Here is a 21,348-nt window from a genome sequence, read left to right on the forward strand (position 1 = left end):
CTTCACACTTTAATGAACTCCTCTGTGGGCAATAGCTCGATCAAGCTCATATTTGGGGAAAATAATCTACACAAGCGGAGCATCAAAAGTTATCCATATTTTTATTCCAAGTGTCACGGTCTCTGTGCGCTGGAGCTGCACATTTGACCGACATTTGTGTTCATTTGCACTGGTTAAGCACAGCATTGTACATGTCCAATGTGTCGCTGTCTTAGTTCTTAGACAATTGCGTTAGCGCCATCTCTGTAAAATGCAGAGAGCAGAGTCGGAAGGCCGGCGACCCGCGAGGGCCGTTGGATGCCGCTTGCGGCTTTAATTAGGCCCGAGCGCCACAAGCTGGCGAGAGGCCTATTAATCTCGTAAGGCCGTGCGAAGCACGGCTGCGAAAGTGCGCACGTAGTGCGCACGAAATCGAGCGCGAAGCGCTCGCCCACTTCCAAACTATCACTAACGCACTCCTTCACTCATGCACGCCCCGTGCATACTAATTAGTAGTAGGAAAATGGAACATTACCGTTGTAAACGGGCGAAGCCCGTGCAAAAGTGCGCACTAAACGAGCACTTTACATTGAGATGATGACCGCGAAGCGGTCGTCATCCCCATATAAAGCACTCATTTGCGCTAAGTAGCTCACGAATACGTTCCCCATCTCTTGCATGTTCCGTGCATATAAGCTTGTAATGCAAAAATTGAACATTATTACTGTATAGAGGGCCAAAAACACAAAGTGGGCGGAGCCCACTCAAAATTAACGAAAGTACCCGTCAGTGACCAGGGACCCACACCATGAGGTAGGAAAGCGCGAGCGCTTTCCGAAAATGTATAGTTTATGATATTTGAAAAATGGGAAACATTGTTTTCGCATCGGAATATTATTAGGCCCGAGCGCCACAAGCTGGCGAGAGGCCTATTAATCTCGTAAGGCCGTGCGAAGCACGGCTGCGAAAGTGCGCACGTAGTGCGCACGAAATCGAGCGCGAAGCGCTCGCCCACTTCCAAACACTCACTAACGCACTCCTCCACTCATGCACACCCGTGCATACTAATTAGTAGTAGGAAAATGGAACATTACCGTTGTAAACGGGCGAAGCCCGTGCAAAAGTGCGCACTAAACGAGCACTTTACATTGAGATGACGACCGCTTCGCGGTCGTCATCCCCATATGAAGCACTCATTTGCGCGAAGTACCTCACGAATACGTTCCCCATCTCTTGCATGTTCCGTGCATATAAGCATGTAATGCAAAAAATGAACATTATTACTGTATAGAGGGCCAAAAACACAAAGTGGGCGGAGCCCACTCAAAATTAACGAAAGTACCCGTCAGTGACCAGGGACCCACACCATGAGGTAGGAAAGCGCGAGCGCTTTCCGAAAATGTATAGTTTATGATATTTGGAAAATGGGAAACATTGTTTTCGTATCGGAATATTATTCTTTCTTTCTTCTTCTCGGGACCAACCCCCCTATTTTTCACCCAGTGAACATTGACGAAAAGTCACAAAAATTTGCACACCTCTAAAAATCGTGCCTCTCTACATTCTGGCTATTTCCCTTTTCTAAAATAAAAAAAATTGGCGCGTCAGCGCCCCCAAATGTACCAAAAATGCATTGAGAGATGGGAAATGACCCAAAAAAAATTTGATCGTAGAATCATGAAATTTGGCGCAGAGGTAGATGGTGACAAGAGAAGTAAAAAATATTATTACGGCAACGCCGTCCGCCCAACCAAATGTCGGCCATATTGCTTCAAAAATGGCTAAACATGACTTCGGAGTTTTTCCAAACGTCGTACTTTTACGAACTCCTCCCAGGCCGTTGGCCCTAAAAAGCTGAAATTTGGTGAAAATGCTACTGAGGAGTGGGACATCAAAAGTTATCCAAATTACATTGATACCTGTCACGGTCTCTGTGCGGCAAAGCCGCAAACTGTAGCAAGAATTTCAGAAATCTCCCAAATTTAACATTTCTGCCGTTTGCGCAGATAAAGTCCGAATTGCGTCAAATTAGAATCAGTTGTTAAACTCTTTGCCCTAAACCTACTTGAAGTGAAATAAATTAATTTGGAGCCACAGCGCCCCCTACAGATTTTATATGGAGGTTAAATATTTAGTTTTGCGAAATTATATGAAATTTGACACACAATTCAATTTTGGCCCCATCAAAAAAGTCAATGAGACCCATGTCATAATTGTTATGGCTTTGCCGTAACGATGACCGAAACCTTCCATGTTATTCCAATGGGGAAATCGCCAGAACATGTTTACACTTTAGACTTTCACAAACTCCTCTTAGGGCGTTAGACATATTAACCTGAAATTTGGTGAGACTCATCTTCAGGGGTGGACCATCAAAAGTTATCCACATTTTTATTCAAAGAGTCACGGTGTCTGTGCGGCAAAGCCGCACATTTTGCCAAGAATTCAAAATAAAATAGCTTTTTGATGGTAAAACAAAGGGGAGAAGATGTGACAGCGTCACAGATTCAGCAGTAGGCGTAATAAAAGGACAATTGGGGCGCGTTAGCGCCCCCTCCTCTTGCGGCGTGGCGGCGGCGTAGCGAGGGCCGATCATTGCCGCTTGCGGCTATATTTCTTTCTTCTTCTTCTTCTTCTTCTCGGGACCAACCCCCCTATTTTTCACCCAGTGAACATTGACGAAAAGTCACAAAAATGTTCACACCTCTAAAAATCGTGCCTCTCTACATTCTGGCTATTTCCCTTTTCTAAAATAAAAAAAATTGGCACGTCAGCGCCCCCAAATGTACCAAAAATGCATTGAGAGATGGGAAATGACCCAAAAAAAATCTGATCGTAGAATCATGAAATTTGGCGCAGAGGTAGATGGTGACAAGAGAAGTAAAAAATATTATTACGGCAACGCTGTCCGCCCAACCAAATGTCGGCCATATTGCTTCAAAAATGGCTAAACATGACTTCGGAGTTTTTCCAAACGTCGTACTTTTACGAACTCCTCCCAGGGCGTTGGCCCTAAAATGCTGAAATTTGGTGAAAATGCTACTGAGGAGTGGGACATCAAAAGTTATCCAAATTACATTGATACCTCTCACGGTCTCTGTGCGGCGAAGCCGCAAACTGTAGCTAGAATTTCAGAAATCTCCCATATTTAAAATTTCTGCCGTTTGCGCAGATAAAGTCCGAATTGCGTCAAATTAGAATCAGTTGTTAAACTCTTTGCCCTAAACCTACTTGAAGTGAAATAAATTCATTTGGCGCCACAGCGCCCCCTACAGATTTTATATGGAGGTTAAATGTTTAGTTTTGCGAAATTATATGAAATTTGACACACAACTCAATTTTAGCATCCCCATCAAAAAAGTCAATGAGACCCATGTCATAATTGTTATGGCGGTGCCGTAACGATGACCGAAACCTTTCATGTTATTCCAATGGGGAAATCGCCAGAACATGTTTACACTTTAGACTTTCACAAACTCCTCCCAGGGCGTCAGCCCTATTAACCTGAAATTTGGTGGGACTCATCTTCAGGGGTGGACCATCAAAAGTTATCCACATTTTCATTCAAAGAGTCACGGTGTCTGTGCGGCAAAGCCGCACATTTTGCCAAGAATTCAAAATAAAATAGCTTTTTGATGGTAAAACAAAGGGGAGAAGATGTGACAGCGTCACAGATTCAGCAGTAGGCGTAATAAAAGGACAATTGGGGCGCGTTAGCGCCCCCTCCTCTTGCGGCGTGGCGGCGGTGGCGTGGCGAGGGCCGATCATTGCCGCTTGCGGCTATATTTATTATTATTTTTCTTGTTCTTCTGCTTTTTGATCTCTAATTTGACCCCCTGAACATGCTCAAAAACTCACCAAACTTTGCCCAAAATTCAGAATCGGCGAAAAATTTAGTTTTTTCTGGGCCATTTTTTTTTTTTGTTAAAAAATGGCGCGACAGCGCCACCGACAAAAGTCAAAATACATTGCGCCTATGGGAGACGCCCCGAGGTCAACTTTGTCGTAAAGCTACGAAATTCGGGACACGCATTCCTCTCGTGAGGACAAAAAAAATAAATCATTGTGGCCACGCCCCCAGACTTACCCTATGGCCGCCATCTTCCTTTGAAAATGAAAACACGCTGTGTTAGCCATTTTGTTCACGTCAAACTTTGACGAACTCCTCCTAGGGCGTTTTGCCCACCGACTTCAAAATCGGCGTACGTCCTCTGGACAAATGGGGCATCTAAAGTTATCCAATTTTTTAGATACCTTTTACGGTCTGTGTGCGGCGCAGCCGCAAAGTTGGACAACTTATTTTGGAATAAAGCAGATCTAAAAATTGCTCCCATTTGATCAAAACGAGTCCGATTAGGACCAAATTTGAATCAGTTGTTAAACTTTCTAGTTTGGACCAGTTTATGATGATAAAATTGAAATGGGCGCGATAGCGCCCCCTACAGAGTGACCTTTAAATTAACATTGAAGGTCAAAAATTAGTTTTACCAAAATGTTCTAAACTTTACCCAAAATTCTATTTTGGCGTCCCGATCAAAAAAGCCAATCAGACAAATGCCTTATTTTTTACGGCGTAGTCGTAGCGATGACATAAACCTCCCATGTTATCCCTATGGGAAAACCGCAAAATCTCTCAAATATCCACATTTTTATGTTTCACACTTTAACGAACTCCTCCTAGTGCGTTTTGCCCACGAACCTCAAAATCGGTGTACGTCCTCTAGACAAGTGGGGCATCTAAAGTTATCCAAATTTTAAGGATAACTTTTACGGTCTCTGTGCGACGGAGCCGCAAACGTTTCCCAGAATTCTGACTATTTGGCCTTCAGAGTGGCCTATAAACAAGAGTTTTTCCAAATAATTTGCCATCCTGATCATAAAAGTATGAGAGCCAAAGTCATATTTTGTACGGCGTAACCGTAGCGTTGACAGAAACATCCCATGTTATCCTTATGGGAAAATCGTAGAATCGCTCAAATCACCACATTTTTACGCTTCACACTTTAACAAACTCCTCCTAGGGCGATTGCCCGATCAAGTTCATATTTGGAGAATATCATCTACACAAGCGTGGCATCAAAACTTACCCATATTTTGATTCTAAGTGCTACGGTCTCTGTGTGGCGGACCCGCAAATATATGTCAGAAATGGGAAAACAGCGAAATCTCTAAAATGACCACATTTTTACGCTTCACACTTTAACAAACTCCTTCTAGGGCGATTGCCCGATCAAGCTCATATTTGGGGAAAATCATCTACACAAACAGGGCATCAAAAGTTAGTCATATTTTGATTTTAAGTGGTACGGTCTCTGTGCCGTGGAGCTGCAAATATACTGTCACAAATGGGAAAAACGCCAAATCCTTGAAATGTTCACATTTACGCTTCACACTTTAACAAACTCCTCCGTGGGCAATAGCTCGATCAAGCTTTACTTTGGGAAATATCATCTACACAAGCGCGGCATCAAAAGTTATCCATATTTTTATTCCAAGTGCTACGGTCTCTGTGCGGCGGCGCAGCAAATTTGACTGACACTTGTGTTGATTTGCACTGGATTGGCCATGTCCAATGTGTCGCCGTCTGTCAAGTTCTTTTTTAATTCAACACAATAAGGGCGCCATCTTTATCAAGTCAAAAGCGCAGAGTCGGAAGGCCGGCGGCCCGCGAGGGCCGTTGGATGCCGCTTGCGGCTTTAATTTACTTTTCTGTTCGGACAAATGCAGCTGATGTATTACAACTACTAAACAAATAATATGGAAAACAGGAAAATCTCTTGATTGACTTGCATAAAAGTTAACTTTGGGTTTGAGTTGATGAGGAAAACACTGAATGCCAGTACTTGATTACACAACAAAACTTTAACTCACTTTCACACATTTGAAGACACAGTCGTCCGCCTGAGCTGAGCTCATCTCTGCCATATTCTGGTCCTTTCGATGATGATGATGGAAAACAGGAAGTAACTTCACTGGCCCAACCTACTAAAATAATTACAACAAATGTCAGTAAATACTTCCCCATCGCTGCTATATTTGCCAGTGTTTACTCAATGACGGCGGTCGCTCTGGACAGGTATGAGCTGTGTGGAAGTCCTGATCATATTCAGATGAGAGAGTGCCTCCCAGGAAGAGAGTACCAGAGGAACCTTCTTTGTGCTTGAGGCTGTGTGTGTTGCAGGTACATTCCGATCATCCATCCTCTACAGCAGAGACTGTCATCCACAGAGACTCGGGTGGTTGTTGTCATCATCTGGATCCTTGCCTTGCTTCTGGTTTTCCCACAATATCCAAAACACAAAGCCCAGCATTTAGTGAAATGAGATTAAATATTTAGCTCTAATGTTGTCTGTCCAGCATGCAAAAATGATGGGATCATTTTTAATAAAAATTGACAATATAATATATATCTCAATGATAGACAGATTATTTCATTTACTGGAAACACGATGTGCTATCGGGCTGATTATTTTTCTAAGAATATTTTCAAGATTGTAAATAGATGAGTACTGAATCTAAAGAGGTGGACCATCCCTAACTTGATGCAAATAATATCTCTATAACACTTCTAATGCCTCTATACAGGTTCTTATTAAAGGGATGATATTTTAAGAGAAGGCTACTTCTTGTGAATTTTGTTGAAAGTCATGTGCAAATTTACCAAAAATGTATTTATTTATTTTTCTAGATATTATGTACGTGTGACAGTGCTGAAATATCCTGACCCTGTGCATAATGGGATGTGCTTATACAGCTGTGGGAATTACTGTCATGGAATTAGACATACACCAGATGCTATTCCTTAACACATAGAGAACACAATTCAACTTAGAATACAGAGTATGGTACTCTGTGCACCGTAGCCTCTGGCACTCGTTCATCGTAGCAGAGTATAGTACTTTGCGTAAAACGAAGAATACAAACAAAGTCCTGCGTCTGCGATGTTATGGATCTGGTGCTGTGTTGTCTGCTGCACCCATGATCTCATCCTCCATTGGTGAGGACGACACGGCTCCGTCCACTTGCTGTTCCACTTGGCTCGTTTCTGTAAACACCACATCTCCAACACGTTTTGCTGCGGTGATAAACAAAGTCTTTTCGACAGTTCAGTGTATTTCAAACAGTTTTCTTGTTTACAATTTTTTTTTAGTAATTATTGATTCGGAATATTTGTTTACACGTACATCCCCCCTTTTGATAAATGGCCTTGCCCATTTGTCAAACTTCTACATTTAAACAAAATTCAATAATCCAGATAGTTTACAACGATGTAATCAAGGAAGAGATGGAATTGCGTCTGTCACTCCACTCCGCAATGTCACCTCTTGACCTTTCACAGTTCAGTGGTAACATCCCTGGCTGAGCCCCCCCTTCCACGGCGCTGGGCTCCCACCCTGTGTGTCTGTAATCCGACACTGCCTCTGCGATCTGCAACTTGTAAATCTGTTTTACCACCATTTGTTTCAAACTCTAAATGTTTCAAACTCTAAATGTTTCAAACTTTAAAAGTTTCAAACTCTAAAAGTCTCAAACTCTAAATGTTTCAATCCATGTGTGCGCGCGTATGTATGTATGTATGTGTGTGTGGGTGTAATTCAAAATACATCAAACAATAATAATTATCTCAATAATTCCCCATTGAGCTGGCCATAAGGGTCACAACTTAGAATTTTCTTCACATAATTAACATAACATTTCACATCTCCTCTGTTTGTGTGGCCTGCATAAGGTCACCCATCTAATGTAATATGTGCTAATCTTCTATATGTGCTTCAGGTGAGTTCCAAACTCAATCTCTCACACCTGCTCATGTGGTGCTTTACAAACATTGTGTATTAGTTTGTTCTAGCAAGTCTATATGTGTATTAAAATCAAAATGATTCTAAACCTTCCCCTTGTCCATAAGGCAAGTCTCTTTTATCAACCCTTGCTGCCTACTTTCTTTGTCTTTTCTTTGTCACGTCATCACATCTTCCTCTCTGTCTTCCCCTCTGTTTCCCTCTGTCTTCCTCTTGTAACGGAGGAAACACCCATTTCCAAATTTCTAAACCTGCTTTTTCTTTCTCTTTCTACTGATATAACTATCAGACGCTGCATCCCCTGGGATTCCCCTGTTATCCTTTATAATGTCCCTGTCATTCTGCTTCTAAACTCATGTATTGATTACCCATCCCCCTGTTTAGTTTTCACTATCTTTAGGTAATCTGCGGGTCTCGTAAAATTTATTCTTCTGCATTACACTCCTCCCCCCGGGTCCGTCCTGACTCCGTCCTGAGTCCTGTAATGTTTAGTTCCTGTTATCACTGGTTTTCATAACTTTAAATTTAGATGATATTGTCTTATTTAAATCTATTCAATTCTTGATTGAATCTCCACAATCCTTCAGGCATTTACTTTAGAATGTCAAATTCTTTCCCTGTTAATGTTAACTTTTCCTATTACTCATCACGTCAACCCTCCCTGAGGTGTAACCTCTTGGTGTCCCTGTGATCCGTAAAGATAACAACATCTGCTCCATCCTGAGTCCTCCAGATTCTTTGCCAGTCAATAGCCCCTTATCTCTGACTATCTTTATGACTTGGTGTCCTGTTGTCTTTAGTTAATGACCCATTCATGTCTTTCCAAGGAGGACATCGGAAGTCACTATTTAACTTATTCCCTCACTTACGTCTACATGCAATACGAGGTTTCCTCATGATAATACAAATAAATAAGTTACTGATATAACTTTTACTATCACTTTACTTACTACCCATTCTACTCCTATGTCCAAAAACATCAGTAGTCACTTATTTACCCACATTATCACTCCCAGGCCTGTGCCTGCATTTGATCCTAAATTTAAAAACACTTCTGTCTTTTCGTCCTGTCCTTTCATCTAGTCATGCATTAAGTCCAAAAAGATAATTTTTGTCAAGTCCAAAAATAAAACAAAACAAAACATAGCTTTGTTCTGTGCACACAAAAAACGATACCATAAAAACACAACTTTTGTCTTCTATGTCGGGGACAGGAAGTGTCCTGTCTGTGATCACATTCCCCAAAAAATTGGCCATCTATAAAAATCTGAATTCATCTTCATCTCTTATCAAGCTTAATACAATCTTTATAATTGATTGTTGTCAATCAAACAAAACCCTTAAATTTGTTCAAATACTAAAATTTAAAACCAACTGAGTTTAGTTTTACTTATTTCATCAGTTCAGAGCGTCCTCTGAACTGCTTTCTCCCCATTCTCCTGTCTTGTTGACCCCCCTTATCTCCCCCTCTCTGCCACGTCATCTGAGCATACTGGAAGTCTCCCTCCAAAATCCTCTTATGACTTTTCCTTTGTCTTTTTACAGTTTGGGGTGATAATTCTGGCATTATGTGGTCTCGGTCGTCTGAGAGAAATGCTACTTGCTTTACAGTTACGGTCAATGTCAAGCTTCTAGAGAAAATTCCTTATTAGATTCCTCCGGACATAAACGTGGTGTTTAAGATTCACCCGTGACTGCAAATTTTAGATCTCTCAGAATAACGCCTTGTGACCCTTGTATGATTAATTGTGATTCTCACACTCGTTAGTTAATCACTATTAATCCTCATTCACACATTCACACTTCTCTCTTACTTACTTCGCTTGTGCACAGCGCTTACATTCACTCATCTTTATGTCAGTAACAACTCGGCATAAGGCATCATAACTTTCTTTCCTGTGAGAAACTTAACTCATGGTGAGCAATTTAACTCCTTTATGTGAGAAACTTATCTACACAAAGCCAACCAATATTTTTCCAGCAATAATCAAACTCCTTGCTTATGTGAGAAACTTGTCTCGTCCATAAGCTTACAATATTTCCTCAGTAATATGAAACTGGGTATTTCCTCAGTAATACCTAAACTGAGCATAAGAGCCTAAAATATTTCCTCAGTAATATTAAACTGGGTATTTCCTCAGTAATACCTAACTGCGCATAAAAGCATACAATATTTTTTCCAGTAAATATCAAACTAAATGCATAAAAACGTTTTATGGCTAACTCTTTCACACACAAAGTTTTTGTCTGACCTTCTTTGTCGCCTGTGTTCTCCTGCTGCTTCGAAACGACGCGCTCTCCTCGCGGAGAATGAGGTGCGATGGGCGGCCACGGGAAAAGTGGACTTCCTTTCTGCTGTGCACAGACTTCACCGATTCACCCGTCAATCTCCGCGAAGGCAGCTTGTCGTCCGGCTCTATAGGACCAGAAAATGTCCTGGGATGGAGACATACACCAGATGCTATTCCGTAACACATAGAGAACACAATTCAACTTAGAATATGAAACGACACAGAAACATCAGACATTTGTGTAGCATGCATGGGAGAAAACGCCGGACTGTGTCAGCCAAGCCGTTGTAAGGAGCCTGGCTGACCCTCCTGCGTCTCACCCCGTTTTTTCCCATGCTGGTTGGTTTTATTAGATATTCTGGAATAGGCGGGTCACATTTCTCATTGGTCAGCCTCACATCAAGGCACTTGGTATTTTTCCGTAGAGATAAAGCCTTGGGTAAACATTACCCAAACTCCTCTGGGCCGTCACCCCCCTAGGGTAAACATCCTTTGGCCCATCTTTACGACCCCTTCACAAATGCAGTTTGTCACACACCAGTTCTTCTCTTAGACTAATGATGCAGATAAAATATCACTATTATGCAGATAACATATATATATCACAGAAATATACTCATATATTTACATTTTATCACAATTACTATTTGGGGAAGTGAGATCCCTGGGGTGTCCTCTGAGCACTACAAGGAACAACTTTTGGCCAAACACAAGGTGGGGAATAACCCTGTTCATTTTGTAAGTGTCATTGTTTGATTTAATGGGTTTTTAATCCGCTTGTGACAGTAACACATTGACAGATTATTGAAACCCACTTCTGTCTATTCTGTGGCAGGTGGTCATTGTGGTTTGCATGTTTGCGGTGTGCTGGCTGCCATACCACATCTACTTCCTGCTCCACCAGTTCTGTCCTGATATTTTGGAGAATGTGAACATTCAGCAGGTTTACTTGGCCATTATGTGGCTGGCCATGAGGTCCACCATGTACAACCCCATCATCTACTACTGCCTCAACAGCACGTAATGCTAATGTTAAAATCTCATTCCGTTGAGATATGAAGATTGATTTGCTAATCTGTATTTGCAGATTTAGAGCTGGATTCCAACAGATTTTGTGTTGCTATGTGGTCCACGTGGTGAAGGAAGAGCTAGAGCGTAAATCCCCTCGGGACTTACAAGGTGTATGCTGGGTGAGATGAAGGTTTGGTGGCACCTTCAAACCTCTGAGAAATCCAACTTTTTAGTTTCAGACATATTTATAATCAGTCAATATCAAGTACATTGACTTGACTAGATGTAGAACTAGCCTATCAATTTGTCCATATTTTCCAGATATGAGGTAAAGGATTTCCAGATTTGTTCTTCTAGAAAGTTTGCTCTTTCTAGAGGGAGAGTTTCTGTAATGAGGAAATCTTCTTCCACAAGAAGAGCATCTGTCTCTTTGCACACATTACACCGTCCACCGCTTCATCCGAGTTTCAATATAGGCCCCAAAAGGAAAAAAGGTTTTGGACATTCCTGGTTTAAACTGAGTAATTTCTTTGGTGCAATCGAGTTCAAACAAAGTTAAAAGCATCAAATATATGCAAATATGTTTTTGTATCTGATTCCTCTGTACTCTGTACTTCCTTCTTTGTTTTTTTTTTTGTTTTGTTTTTTTGTTTTAATCACAATAGGACACTTCTGGTTACATTAAAAATTATATATATATTCCAATTATTAAATGTATTATTTATCATCACTCGAGTTTTTATTAGACCCATTATAGAGAACCTTTTATAAACATAGTTTTAGTAATGACAATTTAACAATATGGCAATTTAATTATGTGAACAAACTACATTAAACACAAAATTAACTAGCACTGCCATCTAGTGGTGGGATGATTACTTATTTTTTTTAAATGTATACTGTGAAGCATAACTTGAGCATTAATTTCCTGCCATAAGCTGGATTCTGGGAATGAAGTCACAAGATGACTTAATGAGAGGGACACAAAAGAAGAACAAATTGATTTTCACACTGTATTTTTGGGCTCTTCATTAGTCTCAGAGCAGTGCACATATCGTCTGTGCACTGAAAGCATTACAGTACATAATTACAAAGTCAGAAACTAACTTTAACAATAAGGCACTAGTGTATATTCAATGTCAGACATATTTACAGCTTTACAGAAGACAAAAGTTTACATTTGGGAGTGTGTCGGGAGTGTCCAAAAACACAAACTACTAGACAAAGTCTAGTAGACTACTTAACAAGTGTTTTTTTAAAAGGCACATTGGTAATGAAATGAAAGCTCCCTTGTTGTTGATAGAGAAACATTGGATGTATGTAAACTACTGCTCATTAAGAAGTGTTATTCTATTGTCAGTGAACAGTAAACACTTTAAGAACCTGCTTGTTTAATTCACAGAGAACAGAGTCTGCTCGCACGGCACACAATGTATACAAATAATGTAGGTCTCAATTCATGCAGCCACGAAGTTTCATCAACCTTTTAGTCATTAACAATTGAGAGAAGCTTAAAAGCCTGGAGGACAAAGTGGCAATCCTGAAGATCGGTCCATTACAGTGGAGGAAGTTTGGCTGCAGATACACGGCACCTGCATGTGTCCTAGTCCTTTTGCTGAAGTAGAGGGGTTTTCTCATCTGTTGAAATGCTTTGATTTCTATCTGATGCAGCCGGATTGTGTTTATTTCTCTGTATTACACCAAACAAAAGAGACAAAAAGAGAAGGGACAAAAAAAAAAAAAAAAAAAAAAAAAAAAAAAAAAACACATTTCAACAATAGTTCTTCCACTACCAGACAAATGTGCTTTTTGTTAAAACATAAGCCTGATTTTAAATATGAGCAGGTTCCTTTTGTAAAACGGACATTTGAACGGACCAAATTATACACTGAAAATGCAGCACCCACCTGAGTTTTTAAGCTTATTTTTCTCCACTTCATTTGAGTTCTTTATCGTCTCATTTTGTGTTGCCTAAAGTAAAAGAAATGACCAAATCGTTCTTCAGTTACATCGTCGGTTAAGTGACAGTGAAATAAAGAATGTTGTAGGGATTGGGGGATATTAAGATGCATGCAGTGATTTGTGATCATTATGGACATGCGATTGCATAAATAATGCATGCAATGTTATTTGCCATTTTTTTTTTGTATACATCATCAGTTTAACATATTAAAAATATGTGACAACTGCTTTGATAAATTACTGAGAAAATCTGCAAGTAGAATTTAAGAAATCTCTTTGCCATGATTCCAGCAAATGTTATAGTTTTACGAACCAGTACCGTGTTAAAATCTGCTCCACTGCCCTGGAACTTCTGTTAAGAGACATTAAACCACTAAGAATTGCTAAAAATATCATAGCTACATCTGCTTGGTATGTAAACACTGTATGTACTCACATTCAAGAAATAAAAGTTATGTAATCACTGATGTAATTAGACTTTCTTTATGAATGGGTCAGGTTTCTAATTATGTTTTCTCATCAGCTGAAGATCCCAAATGAGCTTAACAATGTGTGACACGATACATCTGGTTGACCTGATAAGCACTATGCGACTTCTGTTATTTAAGTGCAATAGACTTTACACATTGACCCCTACATGATGGTAAACATACATAAGATTCTGCTCTTTTCCGGTGTCAATTACTTTAGAATATGAATGTTAGTAAAAGTGCATTCAGGATTGGCAAAGGAATAGAATCTTCTGTAGGAGAAGTATATAACAAGTATAAAATATCTTGCTTTCTAATAGATAAATTACATACACACATTTACAAAAGAAATGCATGTCATATACATTATTTGTCATACAGTTTTCTATTCCTCTGCTAGGCATAAGCCCTTACATGAAAGATAACTTTTAAAAATGTCCCATATTATCCAAAATTCACTTCTTCTGCTTTTCTAAAGCCCTTACACAGCAGATTATTCTGATCATGTCAGTGCTCGAGTCAGCTGGCCTCATTGCCATATTGATTAAAATGCTTCTCCTCACTCCAATTGCTGCTGATCAAAGACACTAAAGAAAATGTAATCTAAGAATTAATCAATGCACCTTTTACCATAAATGAGTTTTAAAATAAGAATGTGTCTAAAGGAATTAGAAACACCAGAATTAAGGATAATGTGGGACCTTAAACAATCATCAGTGTCAGACTTTGTCCAGTGTTACCTTTTGTCTTCGCAGCACCAGGATACAAATCACTATAGTTGCCAGACCAAGAGCGATGAAGCCATACTGCATGTACTCCATAACAGCAGGCAGAATCACCAGGTTTGTGTGGAACGTGTCCAGGATTGGCCCATCAATATATCCACTCTAGAAGTTATAAATAGTCTTCTTTAAATGCAGTTTAAAGCTTTATACATCTTTTCATCCAACAAGTTACATACCTCCGCAAACCAAATCATTGGCATTACCACCTCTGAAATCTTGCCCGTTTCTCTGCAGATATTATTCAAACAAATACAACACACGAGTTATTGAAGGCTTATTGATGAAAAATAAAATCATTTTAGAAAATGATGTAGCTTCTTACGTGATTCCTGGCACTGTCTTCATGTAAAGATTGAGCTGCAGGCGAATAGACACATTTAGAGGTACTCCCGTATCCTGTGGAAACACATTTGGAATAAGCACCTTATTTAGATGTGCGTTGAATCATGTCAAATGTACATGTAACTTTCAGTAGTTAGTTTGAGTTTGCAGGAAGACAAACAGTGTTTTATTAGAGCAGATAATCTTAATCACAAAGAGCTAACAGGGCATGATAAACTGTATTTATAACTCCACCAATTTAGATAAAACTGGATCATTTGGTTTAATCATTGATTAAAACTTGAGGGAAGATTATCATTTAAATGTGACTAGGTTAACCCAATGCAAAAGAAAGATTTAAAAACATTTATTGGTGTAATAAAAAGTAATAAACTTATAATTTCCAATTACTTTATCACAAACGCTGAGGTTAAGGCAGCCGATTAGAATAGTGTTAACTCATCCCTGATGAGCTTCAGACATTTCAGTACATATGTAATATACACAGTACAAAGTAATATGGCTAACTTTTACCCAAATTGTAGCCATATTATCAGTCAAGGCCAAATCACAATAATAGTATGTGGAAACAAGTACACAGATGGGAATGCGTCAAATGTTTTTTTAAACCAAAACCTTGGCGTCTTCAAGTGACAGTGACAATACAAAGTTCATGATATACAATCAGTTAGCCTCTGCCTTAGGACACTCACACAAGCCCCAAGGACACAGAGTGGCAACTGCTCTTTCTAACAGCTCATAATGACCAATGCAATGACAGTGTATTATCTGATAAATGATAGGTTTCACATTTTGTTGCTCATACACTCACCGGGTGAATGTCGATGAAGAGGCCATGCTGCTCCTCAGTGGGAGCCAGGCCCTGCACAAAGTCCAGCAGCACTGGGTCAGCATTAAAGAAGTGAGGGTGTGAGATGAACACTGGAGAATCTGTGAGATTACGTAAAGTTACACATTTGTAGTTTTAGAAAACATCTTTAATGATATTTTCATAGGAATAGAAAGATATGTACTGTGGCGACAGCTACTGACGTTCAGAAGACCAGACTGTCTGCATGGACAAAAGCCTTCATTGGGTTCATAGTCTGTCCCATTAGCGAAAAGAGTTGTTGGTGCAACATATCTGTAATAAGGGATCCCATTCATGTGACCCGGGCGCTGGTAAACAAGTTCCATTGATCTGGAAACAGATGTTAGTTTAGTTTTGTTTGTGATACAAACTGTTAATCAAATGTCAAATGATGTTTTGTAACATTCACCTGCAGGCATCAGGACTGTAGAAAGGCAACGTCGTTTCTTTGGTCATGAATGGAGGCCACATTTGTCCAGCTGTGCCATTAATCATGTTGCACTGAGGCGTGCCCCAGTTGCTTAGCTGCAGATGGAAACGACATTGAATAGCCGGATGCCTTAGATATCGGATACAGTAAATTAAACCATTTATGCTCACCTGTGTAAGGCCGTTCCAGGAGTCGACCTTGTGGACATTTTTGATGTCATCGTGTCCAGTATGGATTGTGAACAGACCGGTGTTGGAGTTGTTGAACTAAAAACAGATTGTAGATGAGATTTTCTTCTTGGAAATAGCCTTGAATTAATCAACACGTACCTCCGCAAAGAGGCCAAACTTGCCAGTGGAAGGCAACATGCCCGGCAGGTATTTATTGAGAAACTCGACCAGTTTGCTGTCATAGCCCCACATGAGCTCCTCAACAGGCTTTGTTAGAAAAGGGCCTTCTTTAAAGGTCTTAAACGTTGTACTAATCATTAAACGCACAGCATAAGGCAGATCTTGCATCATTACAGCAGCACCCTGAAAATACAACATGAACAGCAACGTCATGTTTCCAAAATCCCAACAGAGAAGAAGCACTGCGGTCTTACCAGGACAAGCATATTAGGGATAGTGACAATGTCAGACTCATTGCCAACCGACATGTTCGGTTCAAAGTAGTACTGCCGGTACTCTCTGTACGACACAGTGTAATTGGGATGAAATGTGATGTTGTCCTTCTGAATACGTTTTCTGAAAGAAAAAGAACACCTTAAAACTATAGTATTAAACATTGGGATTTAAAATAACACATCATATTCATAAGATCAACTAAAGAGACTCTACTAGAATTGTATTCCAACATTTACACAAATAATGAATTCAATTAAAATAGAAAATATAATGACCATTATGATTGTTTTAATAGTTTGATATAGTGCATACCATACAACAGCCGAACTGAGACTTTGACAGTATGTATACAGTTGAGACTGAGACTTATACAGTATGTATACAGTTAATGCTGTCCGATCCCTCCCGAGCTCTACTCTCCTATACAAAATATATGGGAGTTACATAACAGGCCCCAAACGCCACCCCACTACTCCTCAGAAAGAGGGAAGAGAGACCAAAGAAGCACATCATGTTCCCAGAAGATCCATGTTTTTTATTACGTGGCTCAAAATAATGACTACTAAAAACAGTGTTTTGTATCATTTCCAGAATGTTTTTTTACCTGTACACATATGGTCCTCGCTGCTCAAGCATTGGCTTTTCTCCTTTTAATATTTCTTTGGGATTGAGGACATTGAAAAAGTAGACAGACATGTAAAAGGGCACAGGGACGTCCTTCCACATAGTGTAAGTCATCTCATTGCTCGGGTCAATCACTGTGTTCTGAAAAAACAAACAATTAATAAACTTATGAAATGACTGACCCACACAAAAACTACACACACTTACAGTAGTTTGCTAAATAATCTGAATAACATTTAAAAGATGATCAGATCGAACTGTGCAAGCAGTGCATGCCCTACAGCAGGGGTGTCCAAACTTTTTTCACCGAGGGGCGCATTTTGAAACTTATATGGAGCAGAGGGCCACAAACAACCCAACAATGTCAAATTTGTCAAATGACGGAGTGAATCATTTGAAATATTGCATTTGACATAGTTTCGATGCACCTCCACACGTTTAATAAGACTTGGAGCATGAATATTAGGTTGGTAAAACATCAAAATGCTTGAAGATTTCCAATTTTACAGCAAAAAAGTACTGCTATTAGTTGTTTTGATTAATTTAGTAGGAAGCGGGGACAACAAAAAAGGTCTGAGGGCCGCATTTGGCCCCTGGGCCGTAGTTTGGACATGCCTGCCCTACAGTGTGAGAGAAAGCATCATCAAATGTTTCAGCAATATTTTAATTACACAATTTAATGTTTCTGTTTTTACTTCTTTTTGCTATCAAGCAGTCTGTTGTCACTTGTTTGATCCTCAACAATGATTTAGTAAGTGCCCTGTGTTCTAGTGCTTACCTTTACAATCTGATCATCTATAACGAGGGGTCCCACAAAGGTAAGCACGATCCCGAAAAACACTCCAAAAGCCCCAGCCACTATAAAGCCCACAGCTACTTTGGGTTTATTGATTGCCATGCTGCTCTTGTGTAGCTCGTTTTCCAAGAAGCGGTCGATGTTGTCCGCCCTCAGACCCTCAGACCCTCAGACCCTCAGACCCTCAGACCCTCAGACCCTCAGACCCTCAGACCCTCAGACCCTCAGACTCGCGCACCAGGAGCCACTCTCTCACGTCCTGCCTCAACGACGGAAAGCGCAAAGTGGCATTTTATTGTGCACTTCAGCGGCGGACGTTGCATGTTGTTGTTTGACCTGGTTTTTATTATCCCTCCGCCCGCACGCACGGGACGCCTCCTGTTCGTTGCAAAGGATTGTGGGAAATGTAGTGCCGCAGCCCCGTGGATGTAACGCTAATTTTGGCATAATGTTGTGCTTGAAACGTTGAACATTTTAGGCCGAAAAACCTGAATTATTTATCAAAAGTTGAGTTATGTATTCATCTTTATTCAACCAAGTAAGAAGCCGTTGAGATCGAAACTCTTTTTCAAGGGTGACCTGGGGCAATAATAATTCATGATGATGATAATAATACTACTACTACTAATAATAATCAGAATGATAATAATCAGAATAATCAGAATCAGAATCAGAATAATGACATTCCTAATATTGACTAAAATAAAGCATTGGTCCTTACCTTAATGATTTGGTCATGCATCACGGCAGGACCCACAATCAACAGCACTGCTCCGAACACCACCGTGAGGATCCCCGCCACTAGAAATCCAATCGCTACTTTGGATTTGTTGATAGCCATAACTGCTCAAATACTTTCAAAGGTGCTGTTTCTGACGTGCTCGGTGTTGCAGACTTGGACGCACAGACTATAGCTGTGCGTGATGGCTTGATTATAAGGTGCAGACCACGCCCAGGGGCCCGGACCTCTCATCGAGTACACAGCGGGGCCAGTGTGAGGACCCCATCGTGTTCACATTATCCTTAATCCATGTCATTTAACCACAAGTCACGCAGTCATAGTCAGATGATCAACCCCGCTGCATAAATTTACTCTAGGACGATTTTACCCCAGAGATCCATATATTCGGTCAATTTATTTAGTATAAGTTTATTTAGTTATCTTATTTAGTTATTTTTTTATTCATGCATTATTTTTATTCTTTTATATTTTGCTATTATATTTGATCTTTCATGTTTTATCAAAGAACGTTTGTGAATCTTGTTTTTATTCACTGACAATGGCAATAAACCTTTTTCTGATTCTGATTCTATAGAAAAAAAAAATTAAACTGTCAATTAAATTCTGTATCATGAAAGCATACTATCGTCATGTTGTTTTGTAAATTTATAGGCAAGGTCAGTGGATCCCAAAGGGGTCCCTTAGGGCCACAGAGGCGCTGCAGGGGAACCACCACATGCCACGTTGTACAATTTAACTGTTTAAATGTACTAGTAAATCACCAGTACACCTACTGTTTTAATGTAAATTTAAGAGGAAAAGTATTAGGCCTACATGTAGAAAATGGATGAGGGGTTAGATCGATTAGGCCTACATAGTTTTTTAGTGTGACTTATTTTTGATCACTGGACATGGGCTGGATTATTGCTCATGGGTTATATAGGCTATTCTGGCCAAAAGAGCAACTGATGTGGGTGCAAGCACATGTGCTGTGATCAGTCTCTGAAAAACAAAACTGAACAGTAATTTTCAGCCTATAGGATCATAAAAAACAAATGAAAAGAAATGTTCTTGTCTGCTGTTGGTTGGATGACGCAGATATGAGATTTGAATGCAGAATCACCCCAAAGGCAAAACCAGGCCAAGGTCCTTGCCTCATGGATGGTGTGTTTCCACTGCAGAAGATTTATAATAAAATAAGTTGAAGTAAAAATAAGTTAAAATTGTCTTTATGTGTTGAAGTACAATGTTGAAGTCAGTGATAGGCCTGACGTAGACCCATATTTTGGTGTGTATAATATGCATATCATTACACAAGGAATGAATCTAGAGCTGCAAAGAAATGGCTGTAGACTTTTGAACAGGAGCATCAGCACAGATCCATGGACATGAACATTCACACCGTTGTATTGTACCAATTCTGACTATATTATACATATATTTATACTCTAAGATGACACAGGGTTGGTATTGTGTTGTGTTTTGTTGGTGTTTTTTTTGGTGTAGGTATGTCAGGTCACACACAAATATTTTAAAAGTTATGCAAATGTTGTTGAGAAAATTGTATTAAAGTTGAATTGAGAGATCAAAAAGAATAGGGAAACAGTGCAGTGATGGATAATGCATCTTGCTCCTTAAAGGCTATCTCATAAGTAATTATCATAGTAATTATACTGAGCATGCATAATATTTCGGTATCACATTGTAGGATTAGAACCGCGTGACTCTCATCGATATAATCTAGTATTTGAAATGTTAATTTGCCTTAAGTTTACATAGACAGACTTTTGTGATATTTTGCAACAGGAGTCAGCTCAGACCATAAAATGGAAGCCAACCTAGTTCCAAGGAGTCACACATTGAGACCACAGATTAAATTTATGCCCTGCTTCGCTGGTGGATTTGGCCGATGAAGGCCCCTCTCTTATGTGGCTCACACATGACTACAGAGTACGCACTCGAGGGCCAGGAGTCCACTGGGCCGCAGCCCACCGCAGTGCCTCATCTGACTGAGCTGTGAAATCTCGCTTCCTCACATCATTTTAGATGTTAAAGCATGACCAGACTTTGCCATTTCACATGCCTTCCTGTTAAATTGCTGATTCTTATTTTTTCAAAAATGGAAGACTTCCACAAAAAAAATCACCCCTGGACCCAGTTTCTTTAGGAAGTTAGTCACAATACATCACATGATACAGATGATTATATTGTATATTGTATATTGAATATTTTTCTGAGTCCCTGACAAATAAGATTCAAGATGTTTACCGAGGTTATAGCAGAGATCAGGGATGAAAGGAGAATCAGAGAAACATAATAACAGTTTAATAACTCTTTATTCCTCTGACACCATGTCAAATTTAACTTTAAAGGAAACATAATGTGCTGCTTTACTTTTGGCCATTTACAACTTGTTGAGTTGTAAAATAAAAGCAGGTTTATTCTTAGTTACAATAGATAAGACAAGGTCTGACCATGAACTGGCAGCCTCCCAGCAGACTTTCCACCAATGTCTGGCCCAGAGCCTCTGTGTTCTGAGTATTTTATATCTGAAGTACAAAACTTCATAAAAGCAGAGTGACTTTTGTTTACAGCCACATGTAAATCAACTTTCACACTTGAAGACGGACACAGTTAAACAGACTTATGTAAATACATGGTC

At 39.8% G+C, this 21,348-nt stretch overlaps 1 protein-coding gene and 1 pseudogene across 3 annotated transcripts; one reads left to right on the forward strand and one right to left on the reverse strand.

The window, feature by feature from the left end:
- The first annotated feature begins 5,700 nt into the window (after window positions 1-5,700).
- LOC140367142 (substance-P receptor-like) lies at window positions 5,701-11,268 on the forward strand (annotated as a pseudogene).
- An 813-nt stretch (window positions 11,269-12,081) lies between these two features.
- On the reverse strand, window positions 12,082-18,875 carry scarb1 (scavenger receptor class B, member 1). 3 transcript variants are annotated; one of them, XM_072454238.1, is made up of 13 exons: window positions 17,948-18,320; window positions 17,150-17,310; window positions 16,524-16,665; window positions 16,249-16,452; window positions 16,090-16,185; window positions 15,899-16,014; window positions 15,653-15,819; window positions 15,451-15,569; window positions 14,620-14,693; window positions 14,474-14,525; window positions 14,253-14,399; window positions 12,988-13,051; window positions 12,082-12,770 (listed from the first exon to the last, which is right to left on the reverse strand). In XM_072454238.1, the coding sequence occupies exons 1-13, from the start codon at window positions 18,065-18,067 to the stop codon at window positions 12,763-12,765; spliced, it is 1,470 nt and encodes a 489-aa protein (XP_072310339.1). In that variant the 5' UTR covers window positions 18,068-18,320; the 3' UTR covers window positions 12,082-12,762. The 3 variants fall into 3 exon arrangements, with proteins under 3 accessions (XP_072310339.1, XP_072310338.1, XP_072310337.1); XM_072454237.1 differs by lacking the exons at window positions 12,988-13,051; window positions 17,948-18,320 and adding an exon at window positions 18,687-18,875; XM_072454236.1 differs by lacking the exon at window positions 12,988-13,051 and having other exon boundaries at window positions 17,948-18,321.
- Between the last annotated feature and the right edge of the window lie 2,473 nt (window positions 18,876-21,348).

The sequence above is a fragment of the Eucyclogobius newberryi genome, unplaced genomic scaffold, assembly GCF_026437365.1.
Source record: "Eucyclogobius newberryi isolate DKJ021-1_F unplaced genomic scaffold, fEucNew1.0.hap1 SCAF_2, whole genome shotgun sequence".
In the NCBI taxonomy this organism is placed as follows: Eukaryota; Metazoa; Chordata; class Actinopteri; order Gobiiformes; family Gobiidae; genus Eucyclogobius; species Eucyclogobius newberryi.

Coding starts and splice junctions, on each gene's coding strand:
- scarb1 (XM_072454237.1), bottom strand. CDS start 18,806: ATGGCTATCAACAAATCCAAAGTAGCGATTGGATTTCTAGTGGCGGGG. Junction 14,526..14,619: donor AAGACAGTGCCAGGAATCAC/GTAAGAAGCTAC, acceptor TAATATCTGCAG/AGAAACGGGCAAGATTTCAG. Junction 12,771..14,252: donor TGGTGCTGCGAAGACAAAAG/GTAACACTGGAC, acceptor GGTGTAATACAG/AGAAATAAACACAATCCGGC.